Source organism: Coturnix japonica, chromosome 6 (assembly GCF_054131305.1).
Source record: "Coturnix japonica strain WE chromosome 6, WE-NBRP24, whole genome shotgun sequence".
NCBI classification, from domain to species: domain Eukaryota; kingdom Metazoa; phylum Chordata; class Aves; order Galliformes; family Phasianidae; genus Coturnix; species Coturnix japonica.
Genome location: NC_140668.1, coordinates 32,152,544 through 32,178,553, shown reverse-complemented (window position 1 = coordinate 32,178,553; position 26,010 = coordinate 32,152,544). Strand labels below are relative to the sequence as shown.

General features: G+C 45.6%; 1 protein-coding gene across 2 annotated transcripts in view; it reads left to right on the top strand.

Annotated features, from left to right (window-relative positions):
* The first annotated feature begins 183 nt into the window (after window positions 1-183).
* Window positions 184-26,010, top strand: part of WTIP (WT1 interacting protein) — a 65,411-nt gene continuing 39,584 nt past the window's right edge. The window contains exons 1-2 of one of the 2 annotated variants that reach the window (XM_015873986.3): window positions 184-2,407; window positions 22,639-22,740. In XM_015873986.3, coding sequence (XP_015729472.1) covers window positions 970-2,407; window positions 22,639-22,740 — 1,540 coding nt within the window. In that variant the 5' untranslated portion in view covers window positions 184-969. The remainder of the gene's footprint in view (window positions 2,408-22,638; window positions 22,741-26,010) is intronic. The other variant, XR_014947549.1, reaches the window with a different exon arrangement.

The window sequence follows — 26,010 nt, the reverse complement described above, 5'->3', positions numbered from 1 at the left end:
CCGCAGCTGCAGCCAGCGGTACGGGCGGTACGGGCGGTACAGCGGGCACGTACCGGGCACATACCGGGCACACGGCAGCACAGCCAGGCGGCCGTCAAAGCGCCGCTCTTTGACGGAGCCCGCCGGGGCTCGGCTCCTCCTGGCGCCGGCACGGGGACAGCCCTCGGTCCGGCTCCACGCCCCAGCTCACTGACAGCCCCGATCCCGAGCGAGCAGCGGCGTTTGCAGCCCCGAGCGGCTCCCGGCTCTCGGCTGGGAAGCTGCCGGCCCCACGGCCGATCCGCGCCGCGGCCGCCCTCTCCCTGACTGACTCGGTGAAAATCATTGTTTGGCTCCGGCATTAACTACATTCCAGCGGGACGCAGCGCCCAGTCTCCTTCCTCGCATTCCTGCCCTACACAAAGGAGTCCCTGCCTCGCCGAGCCCCGCGTTCCGCTCGCCGCCCCGCGAAGCTCCTCCGGAGCGGCCGCCGCCTTCGCCCTCCGCCGCGGGGTGCGGGCCGGGCCGGGTCCCGCTGCGGGGCGGCCGGTCGGGGGCGGCGGGGGCAGGGAACCGCCGAGCGCAAATTCCTCCGCGCGGCGCGCCATTGACTGGACCGAGCAACTTATTTAAGGCTGGAAAGTGACACGGGGGCTCCTCGTCTCCGCTCGCCGCTTTCATCGGGCGGCCCGGCCGTACCGAGCCGAGCCGTGCGCCGTGCGCCGTGGGGATGCCGCCGGGCTGCGCGCCTGCCGCCGCCGGGCCGCTGTGCCGGGACGGAGCCGCGTCCCGCCGATAACGCCGCTGATAACGCCGCCGATGCCCCGCGGGGCCGCGGGAAGGAACTTTTGGGGGTGAATTTTTTATTATTATTATTTTCCCTTTGTCTTTTTTTGTTTGTTTTGTTTCTTGGTTTGTTTTTCGTGCCGCGGACCGTGTTTCCGTAAGGAGCTTCCCGACCCGCTCCGGGCCGCCGGGCACCGGACGAGCATGGAGAAGTACGAGGAGAACATGGCACTGAAGGCCACTAAGTTCATGGAGGACCTGTCCCTCTACGAGCCGTGTCCGGACGCTTCGTACGGCCGGGGAGGCCGCCGGGACCTATCGCTGCACCCCGACCTGGAGGAGACGCAGCGGGTCATCGCCGCCCACATGACGGCGGAGCAGCGGGGCCGGAAGATGAACGGTACCGCCGCGCCGCCGCCGCCCGCCGAAGCGTTCCCCGCCGCCACCCCCTGCGGCAAAGCCGCCCCGCTCCGCGCCGCCAACGGGCGCCCCTCAGCCGAGCCGCCGTGCTGCGAGGAGGGGCTGTGCACCCGCTCCGAGGTGGCGCTGCCCTGCTACAGCGGCTTCCCCGACAAGGGCAAGCGCTACTCGGCCGAGGGCTACCGCTACGCCGCGGGCAGCGCCTACGAGAGCGGCTACGTGGCCAAGGGCGGCGGGCGGGCTCCCGGCGGCTCGGACGCCAAGTTCGGCAGCGCCAGCCCCCGGGCCAGCCTGGCCGCCCCCCCGGGCCCGGGACCCGGCGTGGAGCACGGCAAGTTCTCCAGTCCGCGCTCCAGTCTGGGCGGTGCGGCCGCGCTGCCCTACGAGAAGTTCTCCAGTCCCCGCTCCAGCCTGGTGGTGCCCGGCCAGGAGAAGTACGGCAGCCCCCGCGGCAGCCTGGTGCAGTACGACGGGGCCGCGCTCAGCCCTCGCTCCAGCTACGCCAGCACGGCCAGCGACACCAGCAAACACTCCAGCCCCCGCGCCAGCCTCACCAGCTACGACGGCGGCAGCAAACCCAGCAGCAACCGCACCAGCGGCATCAGCATGGGCTACGACCAGCGGCACGCCAGCCCCCGCTCCAGCACGGCCAGCCAGTACTCGTGCACCACCAGCCCGCGCTCCAGCTACTCGGACTCCAGGTACGGGCCGCCGGGTGGCGCCGAGCTGGACGGGGCGGCGTCCGCCGGGCTCGTCGTGGCCAGTCCCCGCTCCAGCCTCTGCAGCCCCGAGGGTCGCGGCGCGCCGGGCGCCGCCGTGGTCAGTCCCCGCTCCAGCATCTCCAGCCAGAGCTCGCGGAGCTCCCGCGGCTCCATGAGCGCCTACCCCGAGCTGCAGCTGCCGTCGCCCCGCTCGTCGCTGCTGGGGCCCGGCCCGCACGAGGACTGCGCCGCTCCCGAGCTCGGGGACGTGTACCGCAAGGTCCGCGCTCAGTCCCCGCCGCGGCACGACCCGCAGCACCCGGCGGCCGCCGGGCCCGACGCCGCGCCCCCCTACGCCTACAGCCCCAGCAAGGGATCCGCTGCGGCGAACAAGTTCAAGCTGCCGTACCAGGTGACGCCGTGCCGGGACAGCGGCCCCAGCCAGGCCGAGAGGCGGCTGGAGGCGTTGACGCTGGAGCTGGAGAAGGAGCTGGAGATGCACATGAAGAAGGAATACTTCGGTGAGTGACTCGCCGTTGGGGCAGGGTGCGCGGCCCGGGGAAGGTGGATCGAGGTGGTGAAGGTGTGTGGGACCTGCAAGCAGCTGAAGGCTTTGGGGTTAGAAAAGGATGCGCGATGCCCAGGGCTGCTCTAGACCTGTTGAAACCTCTGGTTACTGCAGGAGAAAAACAGCTTGCAACAAGTACTGACTTTCTTACCAGTGTTTGCACCTTACTTCATAACTGATGCTTTGTCTCTGTTCTGTGTAGCTCGTCGGGGTCTGTGATGCTTTCCCTTCCAAGGGCTGATAGGAGACTTGTCTGAGACATTATAGAAACTGTGTTGTTGGAGTTCACAGTGATTTATGTTTTTGTCTTTGTCAGTAAGGCTCAGTGTCCCCGGGGTTGTGGCGTTTGTGATCTTATTTTCAAGCTGTGTACTATGTTCTAATGCTTGTGGACAGCTTGACTGTTAAGGCCATATTTTCAGTGTCTCATTCAGTGATGTCCTAGGCCACGGTGCTCCTGGGAACCCCAATGTTGTCACAGCCCCTTGTGGCCTTGCAGGACCCGCACTGTGTTGAGTCGGGCAGGGGCTGGTATCACCCGTGGGGTGTGGGAGGGAGGGAGGGAGGACGGAAGAGACCTTGTCTTTGCTGAGGCTGTCAGCCTGTTGGCTATCTCCTTGACGTCTTTGTTCTTTATAGAACACAAAGCACATGAACGTGCTTTGTAGTCGCACCAAAGTTCAGATAGATCTCCTTTGTCTTTTATTTTGTACTGGGTGGGAAAGGCCAGAATGTCTTTGGAAGATAATCCTGGAGTGTGCAAGTAGTGCCCTGCTCCTCTGAGGTGCAGGGGACTGATGAGCTGGGTGGGATCTGGGCTTGGGAACCCCTGGCAGTGGGAGGCTTGTCCTCTTCTTGCAGTGCGGATGAGGGCTCTGCATGGAGGAGCTTGTGGGAGAGAAGGGACAGCGATGCCCAGGCAGATGAGGGGCTTAGGATGAGCCAGATCCCAGCTGTGGCCCTGTGTGTCAGGGCTGTGGAGTCTGTGGCCTTCTGAGGCAACCTCTGGGCCTTTCTGCCCTGGCTGGGTGGAAAGGAGGAGACTTTCTGTTGGTGTGCAGTCTGACCCATAGAGGCATTGCTTGGGACAGAGACATACATTATTTTGGTCCTTGACTTAAATGCTGAAGATTCAAGCTGCTTTCAGTGTAACATTAGTGTCCCCTAAGCAAAAGAGAGAAAGTACAGGACTTAGTGTGGTGCTTGTTGTGAGACACACCTGGGTTGATCAGATGAGGTAGCTGAGCGAGCAGTGCCCTCTCCTGCATGGAAAACCTTTTAGTGTCGGGCACTTGGTACAATGTTCAGGTGATTGCTGGAACATCACCAGCTGAGGCTGATAACAGGTCAGGTGTGAGTATCTGCAGGAGCAGGATTGCAGAGCAGGGTAGTTAACGTGCTAAGAAATGTTACCTTCAAAATAACATCAGTGTCCAGAGCCGAGAGCTAAAATATGCTTAGGGTAAGAAATGTAACTTAGAGCTATCTTGACCCTATGAGAGGATTCTCCTGTGGCCAGAAGAGCTGGGTGTGATCAGGGGCTCCAGGAGCAGCCTCAGGAATGGGTGTTGCAGATGGTTCTTTCTTATTTAGAAGAGCTTAACCGTTGTGTCAGTATTTGCATGTGTAGGAATGGGTTGCAACAAGCCCTAAGCTCTGGCAGATGTGTCCTGTGCCAGGTCAGAAGGCAGTTTGCCTTTATGTCTAGGGAACGTAAATGCCAGTTGCCCCATGTATTTGTTGTGGTGGCAGAGAGAAGCACTACTGTGTCTTGTACCCTCGAAGCAGATGAAAGTCAGAAAACATGGTTACTGTAAAAGAAGGATCATTTCTAAGTCATCCAGGTTTTAACAAGTCCTGTCGGGTCTTGGTCCTGTGTTTCTGCTTCTCTCATAGGGCTGAATGCTGAGCTTGGGCTGAATGAGCATGTGAGGGGCAAATCTGGTATGACTGCAGGCTGATTTGTTAGAAACAGGGAGAAAAGAACCAGGGAGGGAAAAGTCCACTTACTGACAGATCCGTTGATATAAATAATCCACTCAGATGTATTGGAGAAGGTCTTAGTAAAAAGAAGGCAGCAAAAAGTGTTGATTTGCATTGTGGTTCATGCATACTTGTATCTGACACACTCTAAAGGCAATTGCAGAGTGTCCTGTGGTACCTATGGACAAAATAAAAGTTAAGCCAATTGTCTAACAACAGATGGCTTAATACTCCTTAATTGGATGAGCTCCATTGCCCTCTGAGTAAGCGTTCATATGGTGACTATAATTTTTCTGTGTTCTCTGCATTTTCCCCATCTCCAGGAAAGGAAACAGTAATCCCTATTTTGTCCATTCAGTAATGGACAAAAATCTGCTAATCTGTGTGGTTCTGCTGTCTTCATGCCACTTTGTTTTTGTCCACATATGACTTTGAAGATGTAAACAGTGAGTTCTTTGAGGTTGAGTGATTAACTAGTCCTATTAGGAGAAAGAATACTCTGTATTTGTACTGCTTGTGGGTCAGTCTGAGTGTTACACTAACTCTGCCTATACTGGCAGTCTTGCTCCATTTCAGATGGAGCCCATGGTATGGGGCAGATAATAAATGATCAAGCTCTTGTTGCTGCCCCTGATCTTTCCCTTTTCTTGAATGAGATGGGCAAGGCAGCAGTTCTAGATCAGGTGCCTGCACCAGGTTAGAATGTAAAAGTGTCAATAGTGAGACCTAAAGAGAAGGGACAGGGCCTAGTCCTTTGGTAATGCTGCTCTGAAGGTGCTGCCCCAATGGGCTGGTTTTGACCTTGGGGGCTGCCTTCCACCTAGAGAGGATGGACAAGAATTACCTTGGAGCCCTGCAGGCACTCAGGACCTGCAGAAGTGCCTTCGTGTGACTGGAGCATGTACAGGGGCTGAGCGCTGGAGAGGCCTCGGTGGATCTAGCAGACCCAGCAGACTGGGGGACTGGCAGCTGCTCTGAGCAGTGCTTGTGGCTTTGCTGCTTTTACTTCTCCATCCTCCCCTTTCTTCCTGCAGCCTTCTGTTAATCTGTACAGTGATGGAAGATGTCATTCCACAGTTGTTTTAATCTTTCTGAAAGTAGCAGTGCTGTAAAAAGTGCCTTGTGCCTGCCCTACTCCTGCTTGCACAGCTGAGAGGCAGCACCTTGCCACTTCCAAGAGCTCCTGCCAGCACACTGCAGCCACATGTGCTCGCTGATCTTAGAGAAGACAAGTGAAACTGAAGCAGCAAAAAAAGGAAGAAATAAAGGAACATGCATGGTGTCAGCAAGCTTTATTATTAGCTTATTTAGGGGGATTGTGTTCAACAGCCTGCAAAGGTTTAAGTCCTGTCAATATGGTGGTACCTGGGGCTGTGGCATGGCATTGCTTGGAGGTGCTTTCAGGCTGGCAGTAGGGGTCCTGCTCACTTGGAAGCTGAAACAGCCTCCATCTCTTAACAAAATTAGCAGCTGTTCTAATAATCATTTGATAGATGTTTGGTTTTGGTTGTGTTTTTAAGTGTTTTTTCCCTGTGCCTGCGTAGATCCTGTCTCTGGAAGTGGATTTTGCATCACACTCTGCACTGGTGTGGGTATTTCTGTTTTGACTCGTTATCTCTTTCTGTTAACCTCACTATGCTGTTTTAGCTTACCCTCAGTCTAGGCTAGTTTGTAGCTGCACAGTGAGGCAGAGGAGCACAAGGAGGTGGCCAGATGCATCGTATCTCTTCCAACTGGAGTATTTCACATCATCTGAACCTTTATTTCTTGCATATCTTTAACATTACACTTATGTATTCCAGAAAACTTTTAAGAAAAGGCCTATGACTCATTAAGGAGGGGGGTGGGGGGGAGAGAAAGACTGGAAAAAACCAACAGCACAGCTTAGCCCAGACACTCATTTAATACTCAACTGAGAACTACTGCACCTATAAAATATGTAGAGGCTTACCCTGGGTGACTGAAGAGTAAGGATTTATTGCTAATGACACCTGTTTCCAAATTTGTGATCCTGGAAAAGTTCCTCTGAGCAGGTTTTGCACAAAGGTTTGAAGGCAGTTGGTTTAAATCTGTGGTGTGAATGCTCTGACAGATTCAGCTCAGCTGTGTTGGTCAGCGTGGCCGTGAGTTCTGGCTGTCTTCACCACTGAGATGGGGGCAACAATGGCAACTACTGTGTGACTTGAAAGGAAAGAACATCATGGAACTGATGTGGTTGTTGTAGGAAAGGCTTTGGCTCCTGCCTGAAATCCTGGGTGAGTGGGCTGTGAGGTGCTGAGTGGAAGTTCTGGCTTGTTTATCTAAGCACATGGCTTAGAGAACTCCTCTGTGTGTGATGTGTGCACTCTACACTCGGCAGTGATCACCTCCAAGGGAAGTGTGGGGAGAGACGTGTTTAAATGTAAAGAATAATAATATGTATTGTCACAGAATAGCCAAGGAAGGGTTTTAGTGAACAATGATGAGGCATTTAGTACGCTACTAAAAGTTGTGCCTCAGTAGATACCATTGTTCTTCTATGAGTTTGGCCTAACAAGGTATGTTTCAACTCAAAGCATATTTAGTCTTTGTGAGGAGTAGACAGCTATTGTGGAAGAACTGCTGGGGACTCTCAGATATTTGGTTAATTGGTGAACAGTTTGACTTACAATGCCACAGAACTTCTGGAAAGTGAAAACAAGATGTTTTCTCCCTTTTAATGTGGCCACTTAGAATTTTTTTTAAGTTAAAATAAAGAGAAAAGAAAAGCCATTCCTAAATGCTGTTTGACAGTTGTGCAGATTTAGATGCTTTTGCATTGCTCCAGCTCGCTTGGATCATATTTCTTGTGGTCCATGGGGACATGGAGACCTTGTGGCCTCTCCCAGGCGTGGGAAATACATTTCATTCTGGCGGTCATTGCATAAACCTTTCTCCTGTGCTGCAGCCGTGTTCCAGAGCGCGTACTTTGCAGGGAACTGGGTTCCCATGAGTAAAGCTCCTGAGGTGGAAGGTCACTGGTGCTGCTGCTCTTTCTCCATCTCCCTGAATGTTACCTCTGTATCGGTGGTCCCAATTCACAGAGTTGCAAGAAGCACCGAGTCAGGCCAGTACTGAACGTAGGTTGGTGGCAGGGTCATGGTGATGTGCTGTCGGACTTGAAACGCAGAGCTAGGAAACTGTTTGTATAATGCCCAAATCGAATTGCAGGTCACCTGAGGTGCGTTTTTGTGTGCAGATCCCGTGTGTGGCCCTTGAGTTTGCATTGCAGTGTGTGTGTGGGGAGGGATTTTGGAGGGGATAAGTATGATTTCTTTTCTAAAAAAAGTATTTACTGATTTAAGTGTAATTGTGTGCTGACCATTACGCTCAGGTATAGCTGGGGGGAAACTAGGAAATGCTCAGAGTCAAAGGAAGAGTTTTAATTAGTGGCTAATACTGCTGTAGCTTTTGTCATGTGAAATTTCTCTGTAATTGGTTTGTTGCCCATTTTTAATCAAAGCCACGTTTCTCAGATCAAAACACTCAATGGAAAACAGAACTGTACAACAATCAAGTGTATTGGAGTCCAGATTTTGATCTGGTTTGAAAAATAAGCAAGTAATTTTCTCAAGTGTAGGTCAGTAGCTGGTGTTCTTAGAAAGCATGTTGGCTTGTTCTACCTGTTCCGGGCTGGAGCAGGCCTGGGCCTCTGTGCTGCAGCGCTGGAAAGCAGTGGAGGTTCATGTCAAGTGATGGTGCTTGCTGTGGTTGCAAACTGCTGTGGATCAGCACAGAGATCAGTGGTTTAACTTTGGGGGGAAAAAATGGTACTTTAATACATCTGATTTTCTTTAGTGCTATTGTGTAATGTAGGACAAACCCCCATGGACGGCGTAGGTTGGTGCTGCCTGTCTGCATGTGAAATGATGCACAGAACAAGTCCTGATGAGTGACAGAACAGGGACTCTAAGCATCCTTGTGCCTTCAGCCCAGTTGTCCTGTGTCAGTTGCTGGGGTGGATGAGAGTTTTTAGCAGAACATCACACCTCCCATTTTCCTATGTGTACATTTTTATTGCACCCAGTCATCCTGAATGTTAATTTGAATCTTGCACCAGCTGTGTATTTTGGTAGATGGTCTATGAAGCGCTGACAGGTTTTCAGTGGCACTTGAGGGGGTTGTAGATTTACTGTGAACATTTGAAACTACATGGAAGTAATACTAAATGTAAACTTTACAATGACACTTGAACTCTATGAAAAGGTTAAAAATTAACAATTAAATGTTTAATAGAAAAATAGATGTCACATCTATCACCCTGCCAGCAATTGACAGGGATCCTGCATGGAATTTCACTTAACAGAGCATGCTCTGCTCTCAAAATCAACAGTTTTACAAGTTACCAAGTTTTTATTTAAAAAAATGTAATGCTTATCTTAATGCTAGAAGGCTGTGTCTGACCTGGATCTGACAGCTTGGAGTCATCTCTCGTTGTTCTTAGTTACACCATGGAGGTCCACAGAATAAGTAAATCCTTATCTGTTTTACCTTTTCTGTCCTGAAAAAGTATCTTTTTTCCTGAAAAAGTATCTTGTCCAATGGACAACAAGATTCTGGAAGTTACGATGTAAATAAAGATGATCAGCTAGAATGACATGAAAGAGGTCTTTGATACTGTCTCTTTAAGTCCTGCTGACCTCTTTTGGCTTGTAGAACATTGGCTACAGGCACAGGATTCTGAACTGCTCTGTGCACTTTAAGGAGTTGGATTTATTGAAGAAGGATGCAAGCCCTAGGAAAGCTGGAGGCTGTATCCTGAAGTTGAGTGACAGCAGCTCCTCCAGGTGTTGGTGTATGGGCAGTTGGAAAGTTAATTAATCCTTCTCCTTTGTCCACCTGTGATCCCTGTTGCTCCACACCCTTTCCATGCTTCCTTGGCTGAAGTTTTGCCCATGTATCTTACGAAAACACAAGGATTCTTTTAGCAGAGCTCCAGTGGATGGATGGTGTTCACACAGGGCTGACTTGGCTGTGCCTCTGTGGAGGAGAAATTTGGTTTCTTGCCATTAAAGGGTTTCTTGCCAAGTCAAGACTTTGCCAAGGCTTCTATTTCCACCCAGTGCTTTCATGTGATGTTTTTTCCTCTTTCCAGCAAAGTGTGCTGTGTACTTGGCTTTTCCTCTCTGTTGTTTTCTTCTGCACAGGACACCTTGCTTAATGGTGTGAGGACTTAAAACTGGAGAGGATGTACAGAGCAAAGGAATAGGTATGAGTATGGGTGGTGTATGTGACAGTCATCGGGCTCTGGTTTGTAGCTGAGTGTATAGAGCCACCTGATGCTGTGTGAGCTGTGAATGAACTGCTGGGGCTCCAGGTTCTATTGACCTTTCTTCCTTTGGTTGCAATTTTGGTAGCAAAATAGTCCTACCCATTGATACTTTGTTTTTCCTGAAATATTGGAGGCTATTAGATGTGGATTTAAATGCTGTTTCACAAACAATTGGAGAAAAGCTCCTCATTTTGCATGGTCTGGAAGGAGAATCTCTTAGTCTTGTTTTTGCACTAGAGTTCAGGGGAAAATTATTCTTGTGCAAGGCCTGTAAGAGTGGCATAATGCTTCCTGGCACCAACGAGCAATACTTTCAACGTGGGTCACTACCCAATTAAGAGGGGAAAAATCAAATCCACGGCAAGTTTGGTGCTTGTCAGGGCTTGGAGTTTTGTGTGACTGTTGCACAGGGAGGGTACAAAGCAAGGTTCCTGTCAGGGTGGAGGCATGGCAGTTCACTCACTGAGTCCTGTGCAGTCCAAGAGCTGTTGTACTCTTTGTGCTGGGAAGGCACAGGAATGCTGTTGGAAAAAAATGATAATTAAAACAAAAACAAAAAAACAAACAAACAAAAAAAAACCTCTCACAGTGCACACCTTCCAGGCCTACTAGGAATGGGAGAAAAGAAGAGAGAGTTTTGGCTGGAGCAGTCTTACATGGTGTATAAAAGCAAACTGACATTATACTCTTTTGGGAAAATCCTTCCCCAGCCAGTGTTGCACACCTGGGAGGAATTCAGGCTGGTGAAGAACTGGCTCAGAAGGAGGTGATCCCCAGAGGCTAATTTGCATTTGTTCTCAAAGAAAAGACTTTGAAGACACTCCAAGCACAGACTTGAAAGTCAGCTTCCTGGTGTGCTAAGTGTGTGAAGCTCTGTGCTGCTGCTGCCCTGCTCCCACCTTGCAGGGGGCTTTGCCTGACTTCCTTTGTGGGGGGTGGAGGGAGCAGTTTGGACCTGTCTGGCCTTAGTGCTGACCAGCTCTGGCTGCCACCCCTGCCTTGTTTGTGCCCACCTCGTTTATTTCCAAAGCTCATGAAAGAGAAAGAAAACATTCTAACTACTGAAACTGAGGCCAAGACTGGGACTTTGCAGGCAGAACTTCCTTTGAAAATGCTGAGCATTTTGCTTGGGTAAAGGCTGGCAGAATTGGGAAGTCCAGTGGTACATTATTGCAGGGTCAGAGAAGAGGTGAGTCACAAGGTCTGGGGGGAAGTAGAGTTTCTTTTGGTTTTCTGACAAAGTACCCCATGAATAATGAGTATTTTGGCTTAGAGTTTTTTCATTTCCAAATAGGACAGAGAACGGGCCATGTGGTGATCCTAAATAGGCATCGAGTGTTTCAAGTAGTGAGGTGGTAGTTGTAATTTGTTGCTTCCTCCAAGGGCCCCTGGGTCAGGTCATCTAAGAAATAATAGTAAATGGTTATCTGGGCAGTACTGTACAGGAAAAGGTGCTGAAGAAATCATTGTCTGGGGTACACCCAGTATTTCAGGTTTGAGATAAAGGTTCTTTGCCTGCTAATAGATGCTTGGTCTGTTTCAGAGGGTAGAGGATTGAGATATCTGCCAGGATTTAAACCTAGTATTGTGGAGGAACATAGCTTTTTCTTCTCTTTTTTCCTGAAAAAGATCTAAGTTGCTTATCCTAACTCTCATGTGGCATCACACACCTTTGCAACTTGTCAGTTGGTGCAAAGAAACATAGGGGAAAAAGATATGTGTTCTGCCATAGACTTGAATAAGCCATTGCCTTAGCATGAGCCATTGACACCACTGCAAGATACCAGCTGGGTCTGCCATCAGATGAAAACCCATTGGGAATAATTGTTTGTGCTGTTTGCTTCGTTTTTCTTGCTTGAGGTGATGTCTCTCTCTCCAGGGCTGCCATGGGAGACAACTAGAGTTGATGTGTGACTGGTACTAGATTGAACAGAAACCACTCATTGGAGGCTAGACAATTCCTTCTATTAACTGGACAAATAGCTTGTCTCTCAAAAGGGATGAAATCCCTCATCTTGCAGGAGTACCAGTTGGAGAAGCAGAGAATGTGTAGTCACTAGCTTGATAATGGCAGTGCTGTGCTCTGCTCTTACAAAAAGAACACAGCAGGGAGATTCTTCGTTAAGTAAAGGCTGCCCTTAGTTCTATGGATCTAACTACAGAAAAAGCTGGATTCATATGGAAACAAAGGCTCCATTAATTAATAAAATAATAAATAAAAACCAATGACACCAATTATTTCTGCTAGTTTTTCAGGATAATTTTTGTCGATTTTTTTTAAGGGAACATTTATGAATGTGTGTCTTAGTGGGTACAGGAAAAAGAAAGATTCCAGAAAGACTTCTCTGAAATCAAGGGAATAGTTACAATCATTTGTAACTTACAGCAAGTAAGAATTAAAATCCCGACTGTGTGATTTACACATTGATCCTGAATGCTTTGATTAAAGGTCAGACTCAAAAATGCATTTATGCTTACTTGGAAGCTTAAAGAGAAACCACCAGGGATAAAATCTCTAAGTAGAAGCTGGGATATGGAAATATCCTTATAGCTCTTATATTGCCTGCTTCATTTTGTGAGTTTAGCATTAGGAGAAGCTTTAGTAGAAAATGAATGTCCTGCCCCTTGTACTATGTACAGCAGAGGAATGCACTTCTGTAGGCTGTCCTGACTTAGCATGTCACTGAAAGGAGTTTAAAAGTAGGTAGGGAGAAAAGGGTGTCCAGGAAAGTTGATTTTTCAAGGACTGCCTTCTCCAAGCTCAAGAGTGGTCCATCCTGTCATGTAGGAAGAACTCCTGAAGAAAGAGTGGCAGGAGGACCAGGTCTTGGCTGGAAGAGGCAGCATCTTGCACCCACTGTCAGATAGAAAGTCTGGCAGCTGGGATGTGTGCATGTGCGTGTTGGGGCTGTGCGTTCTCATCCCATCTTTTCAGCAGTGGCTGTGGTACTCAGTTATTAGGTGGACCTTTTGAATATTTAAAAGGCTACAGTTACATACCATGCTGATCATAACCAGTTGTGAATTATCTTTTGTTGCTGTTGTCACAATCCTAATCTGAACTGCTGCTTTAGTAGTAGGGAAATACTTAACGCTGATGTTACACATGGGGTTTCCACCATGCTCTGTCATGATGAACAGGCAGCTCAAATGAGGTGGAAGGGGTTACCTCTCCTTATGGTTCCTCTGTATTTTGCTGAGTATTTTAATTAAAACCAGACAGAGGAAAATTTTTCACACAGTTTCCAATTTTTAGTGATTTCACCTGCTGTTGAAAATTGCATCAAGACATAACATTGAAGGGATGACGTAAGGGCGAATGAATGTTCTTTTTAGCTGTAATGAATAGAGGCTTCTTATATCAGTTAAGTGTTGAGTTTATAATTATGAGAGGATAACACATTTCTGTTATTTTTAGCTGGTCTTCTAAGACATAAATTTGCTAACATTTCACCACTTTGTGTAACCTTTCAAAGCAGAGAGGGGAAGCTTGCCTGATAAATTACGTAAGGTCACATTTATTTGGTGATGTTTACTGTAACTAATGAAGTGGAAAATTGTTTTTCTTAACCCTCCAGTCTTTCTGTTAGTTTGCTCTTTCCCTGGTTTTGTGGATTTTGCTTTTTCTTTTTACTTTATATATAGAGATTTTTAATAAGTAATTGTTATTTATTATGCTTTAGTAGTAGTTTTCTTAAGTATGGCTGAGCCACAGTTCTTCTCTTATCTGGTTACTATAGCAGAATCTTGATTCTTTCCACCCTAAATGAGTGCTGTCTGGGCAGTGGGTGCTGCAGCGTGTGCTGGGACTGAGGTAGAAGAGCATCTTGCCTCTTTTTCACCACTTTTGACTTGATTCTGGCATCCCAATCCACAAGAAACAGAGTTCAGGTTCCTAATTTCAGCTTAAAATGAGGGTGCCTAACTGTTTTCATGCCAGCAGGGTGAGTGTGCTGGTTTTGGGAACAGACATGGCTTGTGGTTGGGTACTTGTGGTGCTGAAGGCTGGTTGACAGCTTCTGTTCTGTGAAGGTGATGCTTGTTACACACCAGGGTGCCAGTGCAATGCACAGTGATCATTTTAGTCTTCCATCCTTTTTTATTCATTTTCCTCCAATTTTGAATTGAGTGAGGCATTCGGGGGCAAAGTGGGGGAAGAGGGATGTCTCTGCGTTTGTGCATTTCTGGATCATTCAGCAGTACTAAACTAGAGGTATGACGTGTCTGTTGACATTTCTGTTGAACCAGCCAGACAGGCCACAGGTTAGTGTTATATTTCACCACCTATCCTGAGAGTTTTTGTGAGGCTAGATCAGGACAGGCTTTTCTTATGGTCTGAGAGCCTTCCTGTCCTACTGGAAGAAGAGGTTAGCTGCACTAGCATGGAGCTCCTTCCTGTGCCTAATTGGTTGGAGAAGGCTGGGCTTTTTGGTGAAGCTAAGGCAGGGGAGGTAGGACTTGTCAGGATGGTTATTTTAGAATTAGAATGTCTCATGAACTGGAGGTGTGAGAAACCTACAGTGAATGACTTTCTGAAATTGCTGTCCCTGCAGGATCCCGTTATATGAAGGTATATTCCACTACTCACTGCATTTCCAAAGCATCACTGATTTGCTTTACTTGCTGTGACTAAAAAAGAACCTCAGAGTTTTGAGGTCACAGAGGTTTTCAGGTAATTTCTGGCCTTAATTTAGTTACGCCTTTTTTAAGTGTTGTATAGTGCCTACCTATGTGCTTGCTCTTTATTTAAGAGAGCCTGTTTATACTTCTGGAAATGATAAAGAACCTCCACAGTGCATGCTAATGATTGGGGCACCATTGCAGGGTAGGTAGTAGGAGTTACGCACTGACATCAGCTTCAAACACTTGGGCACTGTTCATGGAAGGAGTGGTTGAATATATAACCCTCTGTGGTTATGTAATGTCGTGCCTTTTCCAGAAGGGCATGTTCATTCTGGAAATAGACCGTTATCTAAGAAATAGAAGAATGTACCTGGAAACTTTCTGATGAGTGTCCCTGTTTAATCAAGAACCCATATTAAATATGTTAAAGGAGGCAGCTGTAATATGACCTTTTTCTGCCATATATTAATAATGACTCATACAAGCAATGTCAGAAGACTGTAATGAAAAATCTTTCCAACTTGACCTGAGTGCCGCTGATGTTTCCAGATCTGATGTGCTGTGTAGTTCAGGATATTTGCACTGCATTGCTGGTGCTTTAGTGTCACTGTTGTTACTGGCTGTATGGATTCTTCAAAGCTAGAGTGTTAAAACTGGTTGTCTTTTCCACGTTATCTCAGAAGGCTCATACATCACCTTCCCAACAGGAAATTCACCCTGTGGAGCTTTGGATGTTGGTTTTAGATCTGTATGGACTGAGCCCAGGGCTTTCAGGAGCCTTCGTTATTTCTGCTTGTAAGCATGACTTCTGTGCCTCTCTGATTTTGCTTGGCCAGAGGCAGCCTCTGGGTGCAATGGTGTGTCCTCTGCAGCCAGCAGCTGTACAGACTTGGGGCTTGGTGGCATCAGTCTATTTTCATCTGATCGCTGCTGCAACTGTGCAAGAAGCTGCTGCCCCTCAAATGTCTGAATTGTGCGTGATCACACTTAAGATTCCAGGCAAAAAGAACCAAGTTAAGGATTTTGAGCAGAAAGGCCTTATTGACCTGGGCCTGTTGGGCTGAAATGGAATAGAGCATGCAGCGACCTTTACTGGTAGAGCTAAAGGGATCCTAGTCCTTGGTCAAAGGGTGGGGACGAACAGCTGGAGGTGGGTGTAATTTGGTGTCTACATAGTTATTGTAAATGCAACTGCAAGGATGTGTGCCCACAGCAAGATATTGCTGATGTTCTGCAGTGGAGGGTGGGTAGGATGTGGATGGATTTTTATTGACTTGTTTTTCCCTCCAGAAGTCACTCATTCTCACTGAGAATTACTAACCTAGTGTGTTTCCTTCTTTTAATAATTTCAGTAATAAAGAGTTGCTTTGGAGATTTATTTATTTATTTTGGCCAACAAGTCAATTGCTGAAGTTATTTGTAAGTCCTCTTGTGCTTCTAGCTGTGATTGTCAACTTAGTCATGAAGCTTGAGCAGTCAGCTGAGCTCTGAGCTGCAAACAAAGCGACCCAAAGCAGCAAAGACGATAGAGAAGCCCACAAGAACTGTTCAGTCTTCCAGTTCATTGCCTCAGCAGCAAAAGATCTTTCTATAAATGCCAAGTGAGAAGTATAAATCATCCTGGAACTGCCGAGCACTAAATCAAGAAGCAGAGAAATAAACGAATATTTGTAAACCAAGTGTCAGTGTAACTAAAATATTGTGAAGAACAATAGCTCTGTGATAAGCTTTGTGCTGTTGTGAGGCTCTGTGGCAGAGTTAGATATCCACACAAAAGAAAGTTATGCAGAGGCACGCTGGCTGTAGCCAAGGCGGGATGAACTCTGTGCAGATAGTGTCAGTAATTTCATGGTTCAGAGCAGTAATTTCACATACTGTATGGAGCAATAAGCATTTTCTGTTCTAGCTTCAGGCTTTCAGTGTGTGATTGGGTGGATCTACTTTAAGAGTAACAAAAGCTTTCCAGTTTCCAGCAGCTGCTAATCAGAGCTGATACTGGCTCCCATTACTTTACCCACTCTGTGATGCTGACCCAGAGTTGCCAGGGTTTAATTCACCAGCACAGATGTTTGTTGAGTTTTTAGCTGCTAAAATACAGTAGGAGAAAGCGGTATCAGAGTCATTTCTACAGCTTTCTGTCTATTCAAACTCATACCCGTTGTCTCGCACTACATTTGAAACTTTGGAAAGCTTCCAACAAAACAACCCATGTATTAACTAAGCAAGTCAGAATAGGCAGATGCCAGACCCTGCTGACCTGCTCGCTGGCAGCACAGATTCCTTCAGGCTGATAAAGCTCAGCTCCAGTGTCCTGACCAGCAGTGCCATGACTGGAACTGACTTTATCCTTTTCTAGCAGCTTTGTCCAATGCAAGCCATGATTTTGTTTAGCAATAGATAGAGTGGAGATGGTTGAATTTTTTTTTTTAATTTTTTTTTTTTTCAGGATTAATGTATGAGCATACAGCTTGCTTCTGCAAAACTTTCAGTGAACGTGAGCTTTACTGCATAAATTCATGCCTAATTTCTGTTCTCCGAGTAAGTTCCAAGCATGCATGCCTCCTGCTCCAAACCTATAGGCTAACTGAGTGATAATGCCTCCTCCAGTATGCAGGCACTGAAACAATGGAGATATTTTCATGTTGGCAGACAAGTTTCTCAAGAGCCCAAGTGGTGTATTGATGTCATTTTTAGTTTTTCCAGGAGGAGGAAAGCCAGGGTGATGTGTCAGAAAAATTTAATAGTAATGCTGAAATGTTTTCTGGTCCTGCTTTGCTTAAGACATTTCTTGTTTGCTTAAGACATAGGTGATGTACCTATCTTTCCCACAGTTTAAGCTTATTCCTACTTTGTGTGGGGTACATGTGAACCAGAGCAGTGTCACTGGGTACGTCCAAGTCCCCCCCAGCTATGAGGATCATGTCTGTGTTATGGGTTGTGTCTTGGGAGGGAGTGTAAATTGTTTACTGGAGTATGTCTGCATCTCTTAATCTGTCATTTTTCATCTTAAAGTTGTGATGTCTTTTTATCTTCCCAGTGGGAGTGGGAGCGGTGTAAGCAATGTACCCAGCTGATCCCCTCATTATACCTATCACAAAAATGCAACAGCCAACTCTCAGTGCAATTGTTATGTTGCTGCTCAGAGCATCTAGAGTATATTTTTCTTATATACTTGCACGTATAAGATTTCATTTTATGTTGGGTACTGAAGTCTTGGAAAAATTGCTGGGCATCCATCAGGTGACAAATTCATTGTGAGCTGCCAATAGTGGCAAGGCCTGAGAGGGGTTCCCTCCCTGGCTGCTGGGAGGAGGCTCTGCCCCTTTGTCCTTTGTAGGTGCCTTGCTTTTTACTAGCAGTCTCTTGCTGATGACGTGTACATCAGAACATCGCTTCTCCTCTGTTTATTGGAAGGAGGGGAGCATTTTTCTCTCCTGAAGTCACAGCATCCGGAGCTGCTGCAGAACAGGATGTCAGTACAGTAGCTGCTGTCAGCTCAGGCAGGTGCAGCTTTGCTGCTTCCCTATTTACCCAGCTTCCCAGCGGAATATTTTTTAAAGGTGGTAACACCACCGTATTTAAAGCTTGCTTAACTGTGAGGGGCTGTAGGCCTGTCACTGAAGGAATGCCTGCAGTGGCATGGGCTGTCCGTGGAGGCATAGCCCATCTGCAGTCCTTGTGCTTTCACAGTTAGCTCCTTGTACTGCACTTTGCCTTCTCTGAGTTAAAGTTTCTTTCTCCTTTATAATTCTTGCTTCATGCCTGCAAGTTTTCATTCCCTGCACCTGAGTGTGCCAAAGGGGTGTGGAAAGCTTGTTATTGAGGTTTCTGGGGATGGTCTTTCTTTCCCTGTGAAAAGAAAATGAGATTTTGCAGTAGCCTGAGGGTAAAATGCACTCACCCTCTCTTCCCAGCACTGCAGTGTGAACAGAACTGCTGAGGCAGGGAGGGATTCATCTGTGCCATGTGGTAGTTGTTAATTTTAGCTTTACCATAACTCTTGACGACAGGGCATGGTTGTCTCCTACTGTAGGCAGCATGTAGCAGTTATCCAGGAGATACAGTGTGACTGTAAGACAGTAAAGCTGCAGCTCATCCCTGTGTTGTGGCATGCTGTCAAGGAGTGCAATAGACAGATTCTCATTCTGACTCATACAGCTGCTCTTGCTGAAGTTGAGGCCATATGGTACCATTTTTCTTGTATTTGTGCTAAACCATTGACTTCAGGATAAGTGAGGATAGAATTAGGTGCAGGCTGATTTCCACTTGTGCCTGAGGATAAGGCCTGGACAAAAGGTCATACGTCTGCTGTTATACAAACTGCATTTAATCTCTGACTATCACCTCTTTCCCAATTCTGGGTAACTGGTGAAATCTGGATGAAGTACCAGTCCGCTGTCTGCACTTGCGTGGTCAGAAAGACACAGGCTTGTCAGGAGAGAGATCATCCCAGAACTGGATGTACAGGACCCAGACTGTCCTTACTCTAACACATAGACTAGTGCAGAAAACTCTCAGATGTGTGATGCAGCAAGTTTCACTGCATAGCTTGAAGGTCTTATCTAGGTAGCTGCTGATACCTTTGTTACACTGCGTGCTTTGATTTCTTGGATCTAAACCTAAATTAGGCTGTGATAGAAAATAGATATCTAGGCTGATAACAGTTTTTCTGTTTTCTTGTGATATTTGTACCAGGATTTTACTAATGCACATATTAGCCAGGGAGCATTGCTTTTCTGACTGCTCTGTTGCTGTGCAGTGCTGGAGCTCGCCCTGGCTGCACCATGAGATGCCATTCTGACTGATGCAGTCAAGCTGGATGAAGTGGACTGGTTAAAGTGTGGGGGAGTGCTGGCAGCATGCGGTGCCTAACTATGGCAGCCTCTTGGGAGCTCATTCTCTTTCCAGCATTGCTATTAATGATGGACTTCAGCTGAGGCCCACAGAGCACGTTTGTTCAGTGGTTTCTCCCCCTAGTTCTATTAAATACCGTGTAAAGATGCAGACATTGTTTTACCTCAGCTAAGGAAGGATACGGTGTCATACTACTGCTGAGGGAGACTTGTTATGCAGACTTTGAGCCTATATGCAACATCTGGTAACATCTTTTCCTAGCTGAAGAGAGAGACCAGCTCTATAGGAGAGCATTGGACCTGGGTGAAAATGCAGACATTAATGTGTTGAAGCTGGATGTACAGTTGGAAGCTTAATGCAGAGGTGCTGGGAGGGACTGCTGAAACAGTTGACCTGAAGTCACATAAGTGAGGGATCAGAAATGAGATGTGCTTGCTGTGTAACAGAGTGTTCTTCATTGGCAATTTAACAAGTTTTGGAATTAAATCTGGAAAAAGAAAAAGTGATGTAGCCGTTATGTCAAGGCTTACACAAGCTTGCAGTGTGCAGTCTGTAACTGGTGGAAAACCAGACCTGAACAACCATGTGATCAGTGCTTTTCCAAGGCAGTTATGAGCTCACACTATGCTCACACCACAGCTGCATATATACTTTCCAAAATATACTTTTGGAATTATACATATGCCTTTTTAGCATGCTGATGGTCTCTGTGGTCATTTATTCCTGGAGCTAATGACTGCTCTTTCAGAGAATGTAAGTTAACAAAGTGACAGCTGCTCTTAACGAATCACTTGCTGCAGAGACTAATATTAACATCCACAATAAATCCTCCTTTTGCTTCTAATGGATCACTGGAGCAATGGCAAATAAATTAGGCAGTACCTTCATTTATCTGAGCAGTTCAAGGCTGTAGTAGAGGATGAGAGCTCACTGACAGTAACATCAGCTCCACAGGCTGGATTTCTGTTATTCTTTGGATAAACAGGAAAGCATAAATAGGAAAAGGTGAATGTGTGACCTCACAGCCAGGCTAGTGTTAGCCATCCATCTCAGGTACACAGCTGGCGTAGAGATGGGAAAGAAGAGTGCAGTGGGGAGGCTCTCATTGGTCTCTCTTCTGGCTCCTCTACCTGGAGTTAAACTGAAATATGGTACAACAACCTTCTGCTGAAGATGAAAGATGTCTGATTTCTGAGACAGTTGATTTCTTTGCTGTGTGTGCAGCCCCAAAGGCCAGGAGGGATGGCAGGTATTTCAGGGCTGTGGCGAGATGAGCAGGTTTGGGAGTTGCTCTGGCTGCTGTTGGTTGCAGTGCTGTTGTTGCTAGTTCGTCCTGCAGCTGCTGGCTGACAGACCCTTTCTGATCAGTGTCTGCAAAAATCAATAGTGGTCTTTTATCAGCAATTAACCATTAACCCGTGGCTAATAGCAGACCTTTTTCATAACCTTTGTCTTTGCATAAATAAATAGATGTAACAGCCTTGGATAAGGCAACAGATATGCCTAAGTTTCCATTTTCTGTATCTGAACTAAGCTTGTCTGAGGGATGATCAGCGATATAGTGAACTGATGGATATAGCTAGCAGCTGGTTTGGTGTTAGCTAAGGACACGAATCTAATATTACTAAAGCTGTAGTTCCTGTTTCACTGAAACAGAACTCAAGTTCGGGAGTTTTTGTTGTTGTTGTTGTTTTTTTTTTAATTTAAAAAAAAAAATTTAACTAAAAACTACTGCTAATAGATTTGCTGGTTTCTTTAAGGTTATAATTTCACTTAATTGACAGATATTCTTGTATTTCAAAATTACAACATTATTGAACAAGATGAATGAAAAGCTGATCTCTTTTCATGATTTGAAAAGGTAGTTAAATGTATAAAAACACCAAGAAAAACCCATAACTTATGGAAGGTTTTAGTACTTGGATTAGTAGTGTAGGAAGTTGCTTTTTTCTCTTTTTTGTCCACACAGTCTACACAGTCCATACAGATGCACAGTTCAGTTTCAGAAATGGAGTTTAAAATAAGTCTTGAGTAACTTAAGGGACAGAGATATTTCTGGGCTGTTGCATTGTCTGACTGTTTCTTTACTGAGCAATCTGGTTAAATCTCTGCTGTATTGATGGGTCCTGCTCTTCTGCCAGCATTGCTCATCTCCTTACTGCTATCTGCCAGAGACAGATGGCATTTTCTTTCCTTTCCAGTTCATATGCTGGATGTGGATTGGGAACTGAGACACCAAGTGATTTGTTAGCCTTTTTTTTTTTTTTTTTTTCCTGCTATGTAAGTTTCTACTAATTCATAATATACTAATTTTCTGTAAGCAGCTTGCATATATATATATGCATGTATGTGTATAAATAAAATGCTCATAGCATAACAGGGAAAAAAAATCTGGGTGATTAAAGCTCAGTTTTGTAGTTCTGGAGTTCCTGGACTTTCAAGTACATTAGCAGTTTTGTTGATGCTGGTAATGCTGAGCTTGTGCATGCATTTGAAACAGGGCCTCAATCAACCCATGGATCACAACTTCCTTATAAAGTTATGCGAGGTGGAAGACTCAGTTTCTATCTTCTACTGTAGTGTTTCCAAATTCAGAATGTTGAGATGCACTGTACAGCTCCAGTGAGAGACCATTGATTATCTCAGATGAACTTAATCAATTCACTTGAATATGTGGAAGGAGGATTCAGATTTGTGAGCGCTTCATTTCCGCTTCACAATGACCCTGTCCTGTATGAGTTCGACAGCTCAGTTTGCCAGCTCTGTGCTTCTTTGTACTTTCATCTTATACAGACCATATACGAGAAACATCCCCCACTTCACCAAGAGCAGGCATTAGGCACTGAAGGTGAATTTCTGCTCCCACTACAAAACTGCTAGCCAGAGTTTTTGCCCTTAGACCACGAGAAAGGTGTAAGCTTTGCTCTTCTGTTTTGTAAGCTCCCAGGTTATGTTTTAGGTTGCATATTACTAATTGTGGACGGTTAAGCAATTATTAAATGCAACAAACAATTCCTGTTTCCCTGTGCTGGCTTCCACCTGGACCAGCATTACTGGTGTATTGTTTGTGCTCCTGGAGAGAGGAAAAGAGAAAATATTTCATTTTAGACCAGATCGTTGTCATTCATAATTACTGAAGGTAAAATGGTCAAGGTGTTACTAGATTGTTTCTTCAGTATATTTTCTATCTTTAGCTAACCTCAGTCTCCACGTGTTGAATTGCCAGCAGAGGCCTGCTCCAGCCCGCTTATTTTGGGTTAATTACAATGTATTTATTTCATGCAAACTGTCTGCTGCTAACTTGCTTACCTGAGTCAAATGATGTGGAGGAGCTCATTGATTTGGGGGTACTGTGAGTGCTATGGTTCAATGGCCCAGAGCTAACTTGAGGATCTGAAAAGAATTCTAACATTTGTTCTGTTTCTTCTTTGTAGGTATTTGTATAAAATGTGGAAAAGGTGTGTATGGAGCGAGCCAGGCTTGCCAAGCAATGGGTAACCTCTATCATACCAACTGCTTCACGTGTTGCTCTTGTGGTAAGTCAGATCTGCTGCAGCCTAAGCGGCTTCCTTTTGTAATACATGTTCCTGTAGCAACCAGTGTGCAAAGTGAGACCTCATCTTGCTCATTTCCTGAGGCAAAATTCCTGTGTGAGATTCTAGCTTCAGAACTTTGGTTTTTTTTAATTTGCAGTATGCGAGTGTTCAATGGTGTTATTCTTAAACAGCAGCCCCCAAAAGTAGTATTTGGTTGTTTTAAAGGTTACATTTACAAAATGGCTTTGGCTTGGCATTTATAAGCACTATGAGCTTTAAATCACTTGTTTATGAAACTGTAATGTATATTTAGCATTTTAACAGGGGGGAAAAAGAAAGATAAAATGTGTGTAGCCAAAGCCATTTTGCCTCGCTATTTGTAAATGCAACTCCAATCAAGCATATATGTATATATATCTATATATTAATAGTTTCTCTGCTTTTGTAGTGCTCAATTTTTTGTTTGAATGTGATAAAAAAACAAATAGAAATCACAAGTTGATACACCTTACACAATATTTCTCTTTTGTAAAGGAGAACTGTATGTAAATCTGCTTACTACTCTTAGAACTTCTTTAGCTTTCTCTTTAAATCTAACGCGTGTAAAAGTGATTCACTTAGTATTTCATTTTGGGGAGTCATAGCTTCGCCAGGGATAACAGGCTTCGGAAAATTCAGGGCAGCACTTTCAGCTGTGTTTGTTTGAAGTGAGGCATTATGGAATCATATAGTGGCTTGGGTTGGAAGTGCTGTTAAAGCTCATCTGGTGCCAGTGCCCTGCCATGGGCAGGTTTGCCACCCATTAGATCAGGCTGCCCATGGTCTTATCCAGCCTGGCATTGGAAGCCTTCAGGGACAGGGCATCCACTGGCAGCCAGTGCCTCATTGCCCTCTGAGTGAAGCACTTTAGATGGAAGATTCCTTGGTGTTTTGTTTGAAACTGCTGTGTGTTCACAAATTCCTACCAAGTTCAAGGGAAGGAGGAGAGCTTATTTTCTGGAGTAAGGTAGTTTTCCTTGATATATCCATGTGTTTTTTTTGTTTGTTTGTTTGTTTTTAATGTTCCTAATATTCGATATCTAGATCAATATCTTATTGTGACACGCATATACAGCAAAAGATCAAACAGAATATGCTGAGTGTAACTTGTTTATTAAAATAATATTTAAGGATTAGAGAAAGAGAGTAAAGGATTATTGGTGTAGAACCAAGATAGTTTATAATGAAAAAATCATTCCATTGTGAAGTTTACTTCTGAAAGGAGAAATGTTGACTTTTTTCCTGAGATTTGTACAGATAAGTAAATATTTGTTTAATGAAACCTCCAACCTGAATGTAGAATTCAGTGACCTTTCTAAATCACTCTGGACCATTATCTGGCTCTAGAATCAACTTGTCTCAAAGGTCCAGGGGTTGCTCGTGACTTTGTTCAAGTCTGACAGTGAAGAAGTAGCTATCTTGTTGGCTCCCAGAGTTAATGAATCATGGAATCATAGGGGTTGGAAGGGACCTCCAGAGATCGAGTGCAACACCTCTGCCGAAGCAGGTTCCCTACATGAGGAGCTCTAGCATCCCACTGACCAGGGGATTACAAAATATGATAATGGATAATATCTTCTTACTCATCGCCAGCATTAACCTAATCTAATGGGTGAGTTCCAGCTCAAAAGCTTTTGTGACTATTCTGATGAGGTGCGTGTGGCTGGTGTACATCTAGCAGAGGGCGATTTGAGACATGTTCTTGCAGAGAATGATTCTGCCTCGCCCTACTGTGCTGTAGAATTTAATGATTCCGACAACTTTCCATGAGTCAGTCATGCCCATATGTGTGAGAAAACAGTTGCCAACTGAGCTTCTTGCTGGTACTGTTAGTGGGCTGGAGAGCCCAGATGTCATCTGCTAGGATACTTTGTGAGCAAGAAATGTTTGGGTGTGATTTTGCCTGCAGCCTGTGATACAAGCTACTGAAAAGGGGAGCAGTCTGGGCCTTTCTGATGTTAGGTACTGAAAAAGTGTCTGTACTGTTAATGCAGCAGCAGGTCTAAGTGCAGGTGAAATACTTCATCAAAATTTATATTCAGTTGCCTGCAAACATGAGACAAAAGCAGAGCTTTTCCTCTCAATTCAGCCTCTAAATAGTATCAAAATGAACACAGTTGAAGAGAGGATGTTGCATTATATTTTCAGATGCTCACTTGATTTGGGGCATCACATGCACTAAATCCAGACCTTAGGAATGAAGCATGCAGGTCAGATCTGTGGGAGTTGCATTCTGGAGTGTGCTGCTTAAACAGTTTTATCATATAACTTGTACAAGCAACTGAGCGCAAACTGCTTACAGTGCTGGAGTTTATGAACAGGGAGTTCATTTTACCATATCATTGGTGAGACCCAGTTGAAACTTCTGTGCTCTAGTTTTGATGCGCACCTTCAAAAAGGTAAGGAGAAACTGGAAAGAATCTGGAAAGAATTATGTGGGTGATGGAAGACTAGAGAAAAAATAATCGCTAGAGCCCAATGTATTTTGAGTATCAGAAATAATGGGGGCAGGGGTTTGTGGCTTGGCTGGAGCTTGTAATCAACTTTTTCCAGGAACTAACATTAAAAAGTGGTTTCATACATACTAGATACAAACACAAGACAAACCTCAAGACAATTCAAATGGGGAATCAAAGAGTCTTTATATGATGAAAATCATTAATCAGTGGAACAGAACAGCAGAGAAGTGGCAGGTTCTCTGTTCTTCATTTTGCAGATTAAGACCAAATGTCCCTTTGGAAAGTGTCTTAAGTTAAGCTTTAATGCATACGTACCTGGGTAATAATTAAGGACATTTTTTAGGTCATATATCATGATTTAATGCTTCTCCTGGTCAGTACAGTCTGTGTTCTTGACAGGGGAGCAGAAGTGTGAGCAGTTATGCAGAGACTCTTGGGACTCTTCTGAAAGCCCTCGTGCTTATCTCTTGTGATCATGAATGCAGAAAGGTTAGGAAATACTTCAAAAATGCAGTAGATAAACAGGAAAGAAGTGATTTGTCTCCTGTAGACATTCTTGTTAGTATGCTTACATGGTGAATCTCTTCATTGTCTTCCTTGTTTCTAGGAACTTTGGGGCAGGACTTGATAAAATTGATTCAGAATTGTTTGAAATGTTGCTAGTGAGTGAGATGAGAGGAGGAATGAAATGAAAAAGTCAATGATCCAGCAGGCAGAGATTTCTGTTAGAAAATGAACTCAATAAAGAGGCAAAAATGCATCAGTTAGTTTT